Source organism: Gavialis gangeticus, unplaced genomic scaffold (genome assembly GCF_001723915.1).
Source record: "Gavialis gangeticus isolate Ggan-Ray unplaced genomic scaffold, GavGan_comp1, whole genome shotgun sequence".
NCBI classification, from domain to species: domain Eukaryota; kingdom Metazoa; phylum Chordata; order Crocodylia; family Gavialidae; genus Gavialis; species Gavialis gangeticus.
In genome coordinates, this window is record NW_017728993.1 from 71,799,962 (window position 1) to 71,808,776 (window position 8,815).

At 48.7% G+C, this 8,815-nt stretch overlaps 1 protein-coding gene across 3 annotated transcripts in view; it reads left to right on the plus strand.

Annotated features, from left to right (window-relative positions):
- The window catches only part of UAP1 (UDP-N-acetylglucosamine pyrophosphorylase 1), a 47,033-nt gene that overhangs the window by 24,357 nt on the left and 13,861 nt on the right, over nucleotides 1-8,815 (plus strand). For all 3 annotated transcript variants that reach the window (XM_019502003.1, XM_019502004.1, XM_019502005.1), the window contains 2 exons: nucleotides 3,661-3,854; nucleotides 5,593-5,736. In XM_019502003.1, coding sequence (XP_019357548.1) covers nucleotides 3,661-3,854; nucleotides 5,593-5,736 — 338 coding nt within the window. The remainder of the gene's footprint in view (nucleotides 1-3,660; nucleotides 3,855-5,592; nucleotides 5,737-8,815) is intronic.

The following is an 8,815-nucleotide window of genomic DNA, read 5'->3' on the forward strand; positions in this document are numbered from 1 at the left end:
TTAGGAACCAAACAAAGCGGCTATTCTGGGCCTAACAGCCTGGTATTGTAACTTCCTCTCTGAATTATAGTATCTAAATGCAAGTCACTAAGTCTGTTTCAGTCACTGTTGTCCATGTCTTAGGGCACTGATTCCCAAGCAGGGTGCCATGGGACCCTGGAGTGCCTTAATATTCTTTCAAAGGTGATGCAGGGTGCTGTGCAATATTAACACTGTTAGGTGGTACAAACATGATTCAAGATAACCCAGAGACTTCAAATAAAAATCCACGGTGTTATAAACATTCTGACCTGTTGTTGTATTTCTCAAGTTCTTTGCAACAGAAAAAACGCTCTATAATTTTGCTGTGGTCAGAAAACAAGTGAAAATGAAGAGCTGGCACTTTCGGAGGGCTGCCTCGAGTCTAAAAAGGTCAAGAACCACTGTCTTGAGGCCTCCAGTTGGTACCTACAAACCAAAATGCTGATTCCTGCTATGTGTGTGACAGCTACCTGCACGTGCCAGTATTGTGTATGGGCCACTGACAGGCCTGAGGAGCAGGGAGTCTTGCAACTGTCAGTACCCAGCAAGCTTGAAAAAACAAGAAGCTGCAGTGCATGCATATACAGATCTGGCAGGCATAGCTCCATGCCTCTCCTATCGTAAGAAACACGCTAAAACGAAAAGGTTTTGAAGATCCCAGATAGATCTAGAGGTTGAGGCCTATGAGAATCTTAAGTGCCCTAAAGAGTTTTGTTTCACTATTCTTACTTAAATTAATAGGAAATAAGCATGAAAATCACCTAGGGATGTCCAACTGGTGGCTTGCTGGCTGTATGAGGGGTTAATCTGTAGCCCCCTTGGGAGCCACTGGCCAAGGGGAGGTCCTTATCACTGGGGGCTACTGCTGCAGCTGAGGTCTCTAGGCTTCCTCCCCATTCTCCCTACAGGGGCTGGGTGGGGCAACGAGGGTGTTACAGTGCAGCCTGCTGTGCTGGGGGAGTCTGCAGCCAAGGAGGTTATGGGGGTGTTGCCTGCTTGCCCATCTAATGCAGTGAGGGGGGGGTGCCCCTGTGTGATGCCAAGGGAGCTCATAGTTGGGGAGATGAGGGAGGGCCATGGCTCCTGCTCATGCTGAACCCCCCCCCCCTTTCCATGGCATGTAGTCCCCAGCTGCTAAATTGGACAGCCCTAATCCAAGCAGTTTTGGAAAAACTGTTTCAGTGAATGTCTTCTGATAACCACTAGATGTCTCCTACCAAGAAACATGTTGGTATACTGGGCATCTGACATCAGAGCTTCTGAGGAACTTTAGTTTCATAAGAACATATTTCACTGTGTTGGTGAAACCCAAACCTCAAAGTTACATGTGACTCATTTTGCCAAAATTCCCCTAGCTATGTAGCATATTCGTTATCCTCCTTGAGCAAAAGAATTTGCTTCAGCTGACAGCACTTGAGCCCTGCAGATGTATATGCTAATACAGAAACTCAGTGGCACAATCCCCCACCTATGTGGTTAAGAGAGCCTATTGATTGATTGATGGATTACACTATTTCATACTTTTTTGGGTCAGAAACAGAATTATGGCCTCTAGGCTAGTGAGGCTGTTCAAAAGGTGTCAGTTTGTGAAGGTTAACCAATGGCTACATGGAAAGGCATCTGTTTTTTCTTTTCCATATTTGAAAAGGGGGAAAAATTCCTCCACCTTCACCTTTGGGAGTGACTGTTTGAGAAAGTGATAAACATTGGGCAGGTGGGTTGTAATGGAAGCCTGGGCATTATTGGACTACTACAGGTCTCCCAGGCAACATGTGCAGTCCATACTGGAAAAGCAAAGCATGCAGTTTTTATGCAGCATTCTTGTTTTGCTTCCTATTGCCCTATGCTGTTGAAAGCGATCTGCTCCAGGGCTGGCTGGGATTATGAGGTTAGACCCCATGTCTCAGTAGGTCTGATTACTTGAACCCACTTGTACTCTACCTATACTAACTTTTATCAGTCATTTGGTCTTCTTGCTAATGTTCTCATGGGGAAACATAGACCCTGTTCCCTGTTGTAGGTAGAGTTATTCAGAACTACTGTGGTAGAACATTGTCCTGTGCATCAGTGGGCATCTGTAGGTAGCGATTCCTGATTACTCCCAGCTTCACACATGCTTGAGGTTTACACACAGTGTATTATTTTGATACCTTTTCCCCCCTACTTTTTGTTAAACCAGTGCAAGCCTGTGTGGGCACTGCCCTCTTTTTAGGTTGTGGCTGTAAACTTTCAGCAAAATCAGCATACCCTGCTTCAAACTAATGGAAAGGCTTACTCACACCTACACTGAGCTTTTCTCTCCTGTTAAAAAGCACAATCAGTGACAGAATTTCAGTGCATCCAGTATAGCATGTTTGGACATTGCTACAGGTGTTTGGCACTGAGTTTGGGACACCTGGCTTTCCCATGTCCTGTGACAGTGATGCATTTGCTTTGCTAGGGAGAGAATGTATTTGTGGTGCCAGAGGAGTTTCCTCAGCAACAGCACTAGCTTATTACCTATAATCACTAGTAATTGGAGACTTCTAGTTGCCTGTGGGATTCATGCTGACAAGGAAGCTAATTGCAAGGTTCTGGGCAGATTGTAGAGCCTTGTCTGGGCAATGGATGGGGAGTGCCATGGAAGTGGGATATCTGACTGTATCCTGGAAGGCTCTTCTCTTTCTTCACAAGGGGCCTTTCCTCACATTCATCAATACAGCAGAATATTAGATATTTTGTAAATTAGGTTAGACAGCCATTTACATTCCCAGGCTTTAGAGCTCTTCCTGTTAGGCTAGAATATTGCTGAGACTCCCTCCACAATAAGGGAGCTGCCTGGTTTTTTTGCTAGCCATTTCCCTAGTTGCAGGGACCCAGGCATTTAATTGGGAGGATGGGATGGAGGTAGGCTGGGGGGAGAAGACTCAGAGTGACTGCCTGCCCCTTTGGGCGCTAAAGGGAGCATTTGTATAAGTGTTAGTAACCACCATGAAATGGGCCCTATGCTCAAGTTGCAGTTTCCCACTTGTCTGTGGCAAGCTGGTGGTTCATTAGGTGCTGAACTCTATGCCTTGGAATTCCAGGGCTTGGCACTGAAGCTGCTCAGCTATGTAAAAATGTGACCTGGGTGCTGGGTGTGCTACCCCCCTCCCCGCACCCTTCCTCCCAACTCCCTTTCATGTTTCTCTGGATGCTTCTGTCCTTGCCTCAAAAGTGCCTGGATGCCTCTAACAACATTTTAGAAGGAGGGGATGCAGTATGTGGCCCCCTGCTATGTAGAAATGGAATCAGGATCTGTGTCCAAGGTACAGCTGCTGTCGGAAGCAGCCTCCTGTGAGGAATCCAGGAGATGCCTGCAAGTGACATCCTCTATTACCAGGGGAATGGTGGGGTGAAGAAGGAACCAAAGGGTTGGGTGCTAGGGAAACCCTTGCAGGGAATGAAGGGTGAGTAGGAGCCTGACCTGTGCTCCTCCTTCTTCAAAGGAGAAATATGTTGCTTTAAGACTTACGGATAAAAGGCATAAGAGTCTCTGGGCACCAGGTTCCATACCTGCCCGGCTTTTTGCTCAGTGGCATTTAACCTGCTTTAAGCAGGGACTTCACTGAAACAAGCACCTTTGTCACCTGTGTGCCTGTGCATATGTTCTCTGGGCAGGTGGTGGAGAAGACGAATCCCACAGAGCCAGTCGGTGTGGTATGCAGAGTCGATGGCGTGTACCAGGTGGTGGAATACAGCGAGATCTCTCTGGCCACAGCACAGAAACGCAGCCCTGATGGCCGGCTGCTCTTCAATGCAGGCAACATCGCCAATCACTACTTCACAGTGGCATTCCTGCGAGATGTAGTCAAGTATGGGCCAGTTGGGGTCACGGGCTGCATACACAGCACACTCTCATAAAGCAGTGTGCTCTGTTGCCTTGCAAAGCTAGCCTGTTAGTACCATGGTCTGGCAGAACCTCTTGGGCGTGCATCTCACCATCTTCCCTCTAAATTTACTGGGCCTCTTCTGAGGCACAAAATGGAACGAGAGAGTGGGAGGGGGAGGTGTCCCAGTGTCTCCTCCTGTTTCTAGTATGTCATTCCTCTATTCCTTTTGTCACAGTTGCTCCCACCAGGATAGCTTTTGAGCTTTGCGCCCTCAAGTCCCCTTGCTGAGGTTTGAGGCAGCAGGCTTCTTTAAATTGGTGTGTAATGATATCTCTGGTTAGAACTTTGTGGTACTCCTCAGGAAGCAGGCTTCCTTTGGGAGGCAAAAGCCCAAAATACCCCGCCGTTACTCCCAGCATACCAAAACCAGAAATTGCAGCTCTGACCCTGAAGTGATTTGAGGTAAAATGGCAACTGGCCACAACCTCTGCTGGGTTCTTGCCTTGCTGTAACTGATAAGCTTTCAAACTTCTCCATCTCCCAGCCACCAGCAAGCAGCAGCTGACTGAAATTGGTAGGATACTTGCTCCCTCTAGATCCTTAATGAAGTAATGCCTTGGCTCACAGGTGCATGTCCACTTCTGCTTTAGCTGTGTGCACCTATACCTGGGGCACAATGGGAGACTTCACCCTGCCCTGAGGTACTAAGATGAGATGATGCCTCCCTGGCTCCCAGATGGATGGTAGCTCTAGCTACTTTGCGTAGCAAGGAAGGAATAGGCACAATTGACTCTTCTCTTAGGCTGTCAAGGCTAATTAGAAGAACTCCAGCATGGTGGGAAGGCATTGGCCTATGTCATGTAGCTCCATCTTCTGCTCAGTGCATTTCTACATGGTCACTGGGCGAAAGTGCCTTGCTTATGACCTAGAGTGAATAAACCTTTAGAACTTTTGCTCTTGCTTTGTCTCCTAAAGTCTCTTCTCTCTTCCAAAAATTAAGAAAAAAAATTGTACCAGATAGGACAGGGGATGGTGAAGTTTTCTGTTCATTAATTTTTTTTTTTCTTTTAAAATAGAACGGCACTGGTTCATGAGCATGGGGTAGAGGGGAGAGGAGGTTAATTGGCACAGTAATTTGCCTTTTTAAAGTAAAACCTAGTTAATAAGCATTAATAGCCAGTCAAGCTACATAGGAAAGCTGATAACTGGACCTAGAGTGCTTTCATGCAGCCCTCAAGAACTGGGGAAGGGGCAAAGTGCTGTCCCACAGAAGAACTTGGTTCCTTTCCAAAAGTCCACCCTTACCTCCCCCAGCACAATGTACCTTGTGTCTGCCTTCCCTTTTTTTTTTCCATCCCCCAGCTCACTCTGCTCTCCTGTCTCTTACCAGGAAGTAAAAGCTCTGCTCTATTTGGGTTTCCTTCTCTGCACTATAGCCAGCAACCCCAAAGAGCTAGTGTAGAGGAAGTGTCAGAGCAATTACATTTGTAGCAAGCAAGAGAGTGCGTTTAAAGGATTTGTTCTGGTTTTCCCCAGGCAAAACAAAGTATGCATGTCAGTCTTGGGGAAGGGACTAAAAATGCCCACCCATGGTTGCCCCAGAGGTCAGTTATATCTTAGGCCATTTTAAAGTGTCCAAATACATCTGTACAAGTGGTACCCCAAGAACTGATCTCCTCTGGTGTAGGAGACTGATTTCTCTTTTTCTTTGTCCCTCCAGCACTTACGAGCCTCAGCTGCAGCACCATGTGGCCCAGAAGAAGATCCCACATGTGGATGTTGCTAGTGGGCAGCTGCTCCAGCCAGACAAGCCCAATGGTATCAAGATGGAGAAATTTGTCTTTGACATCTTCCAGTTTGCCAAGTACGTCTTCTCTCTGCTCATCTGCTCTCTCCTCTCTAAGCAGCTGGTTAAATATTGCCATACCCTCCTCCCTGACCTGCTTTAAGGAGAAGCTTGGCCTGCTGGGCACGACAGGTGCTCAGATAGTCCCTGGCATACCCAGTGGGTGCAGAGAGTGGTACACAGCACTTCAGGGTGTGATGATGCAGTGCAGCAGCACCTGGCCTGCTGCTCTGACTGCTGGTTTTAAGGGCTCCTCCCAAATAATGTCACACTCAAGCTTCCCTTACCAGTAGAGGTCCACCAGTGCATCGGTCCATATCGTTTTGGCACAAATAAAAGGAAAATTGACACTATTGGCAGTCACTGATAAAAGCCATGTGCTGGGCTTGGGGTGAGCGGGGGTGGGGCAGGCAGTGGTGGTGCTGGAAGGGGATGCTACGTAGTTTCTATGGCAAATTTTTGTGTGGCTGTAGCCCACCTTGTAGCACCTCCCAGTGCAGCCGTAGCCCAATCCCCCATGCTGGGAAGAGCCGGGAGCCGTGCCTAGCCTCGTGTGCCATGGGCAGCCTGCGCTCACGCAGTGCACAAATCCAGGGGGCACATGTACCCCCCAAGGTTGTGCACAGTGGCAGGAGCTGCTGCCCCTCTGCAGCACCCAGACAAGCTGCTCGTGGCTCTGTCCCATGCCTGCCCCTCCCCTGCCCTAGCCCCATTCCCTCCCTCACCCTGGGGACCTCAGTCTGCCCCTCCTATGCCCCTTCCATCCAACAGACTTACCAGCCAGACACTTCTCTCCAAACTGCTGGGCTGTATATCAGCAATCGGATCGGTATCAGCTGATACTCCTCATTAATAATTGGCCATCGGTACTAGCCCAAAAAATCTTTATCGGTGCACTCCTACTTACCAGGTATGTGGAAAGCCTCGCTCTAAGCTGTAGGCAACTTTCATCACAGGTTTGGGGCAAGACAGTGGCTCACTGGGACGGATGTTAACTTACCCCTTTTCAGTCCAGCAAGAAGGTTCAGTGCAGGGTCTTGGTTCTAGGTTCTTTCCTGTACTCTGGTTCCATCCATCTGTTGTTCCCTCCAGCCTTTTACTGCGGCCGTTCTGTTCCCCACTTCAGGCCTGCAGAGTCAAAGTACCACCAATCACGGACAGGTGGTCAACATGTGAATGCCTCTCCCTTCCTAGTCTCTCCACACAATTGTGGCAGGGGCCTTAGAAGTCTGCAAGCTTAGCAGAGGTGACCACTCTAGAGGGGACATTCAGAAGGTTGCTGGGCACTTGCCATACTTTACACAGGAGAAGCCCCAAGTTTTTGCTTGTCTGATTTGCCTGTGAACTTCCCCTGCTTACCATCCCTTTCTCTTCTGTCACCTGCAAAACTTAGACTCTTTTTTTTTTGTCTGCCTCCACCATCTCAGATCCTAGGAAGAATTTCCTCCCTGCTGCTCATTTGGGCCAGGATCAGCCTGAGTCTTCCTGATAGTACAAGTAGGCTGCTCAGTTTCCTGAGGAAACTCCTGGGACTCTCCACAGATGTGAGAGGAATGGTCATGAACCTTCTTTATAAGGGCTCACTCTAAGTAATCTTGTTTCAGGGAATCTGTGCCCTTCCTTCCCTCACTCCCAACTTGCCAAATTGGAGTGAATGGGACCATAGCCTTTCTCTAGGGCTGCTGAGTCAGGGACAGCTTTCCAGCCTCTTTAGACCAAGTCAGGTGACCCTGAAAGATCTGAGAGGCTGAGGCTGGCCAGGGCAGCACATGAAGTGCTGGAACTCATTGTGAAATCCTGGGGTAGTTATTTCCCATTGGAGGGATGACAGCCTCCCAGATGGTTTGAGCACAGAGGTAGGCAACCCCTGGCACTGGTGCCAGTGTGTGGTACGTGAAGGCACCTTGGTTGGCTTGCGTGCCTCTGGGCAGACAGCAGGGAAGGGGCCAGATCTGTGCTGCCACAGCAAGGATCGGACCCCTCGTGGCTCCCACGCTATGCACCCCTGCCACACTAACATCACTCAAGGTTGCAGGTGTTTTTGGCACTCTGTCCAAAAATGTTGCCTACTCTTGTTCTTGCATGTTGCTGAGACCTTGTACCGTGGGCCTGTTCACTCCTGAGTGGTCTTTATAGTAGCTCTTGCTGCCTGTGAGAGCTCCTGACACAAAGGATCCTAGTTCCCTTGTCAGGAAAAGCATTGAACCGATAAGGCACGCTGACATGCTTTCTTCAGGACCATCTCTTAGTCCCATGTCCTCGTCTGTCACTCCCACTAGTTGGCCTACTCCCAGGGAATGGGAAAGATTGGAGGTGAGCAGTTCTAGGGCTGTGTGAAATTTTGCCAGCTGTTTTGTTTCAACACTGTTTTGACTCATTTCAAGCTCAAAACAGTGAAATCGAAACAAAACGAGGGCAGTCAAAACGTTTTGAAAGTTTCAAAACATTTCAAGTTTTGAAGCAGCCTGGCTGAGTTTCCCCTCCCCAGGATGGGGCTGGAGAAGGGAACTGAGCCCGATGCTCCATTCCCCTCCCCACCCCTACAATCCATCTGGCTGGGGAAGGCAACTCAGCCCAGCTGAGCTGAGTTCCCTTCCCCAGTGGTAGGATCAGGCTGGGGAAGGCAACAGCATCACTGTTTTTTGATGAAACAGAACAGCGGTTTCAAATCTAAACAAAATTCAAAACAAAACACTGTTGTCAAAACGGAACAGTGCCGTTTTGCAAAGCCCTAGCTCTTATTCTATGCAGGGCAGGATAGAAAAGGCTAGAATTTAAAAGCTTTGGGGCTTGCCTAAGTCTTCTGCCAACCCAGTGTTTCCTGTTTGGGCTGGACATTATACCTGGGCTGGCTGGTCTGTACAGTGGGGAGCAATGGTCCCACTAAAAAAAATTAAGCAACTGTGGTGTCTATTCCTACACAGTCAGATGGGTCGCAAGTTGGCTAGAGGGCTGCACTCAGAGTGGTGGTGGACGGGTTGTTTTTGACCTGGAGGGATGTGAGCAGTGGGGTTCCCCAGGGCTCGGTCCTTGGACCTGCAGTGTTCAACATCTTCATCAGTGACTTGGACAAGGGCGTAAAAAGCACCTTGTTCAA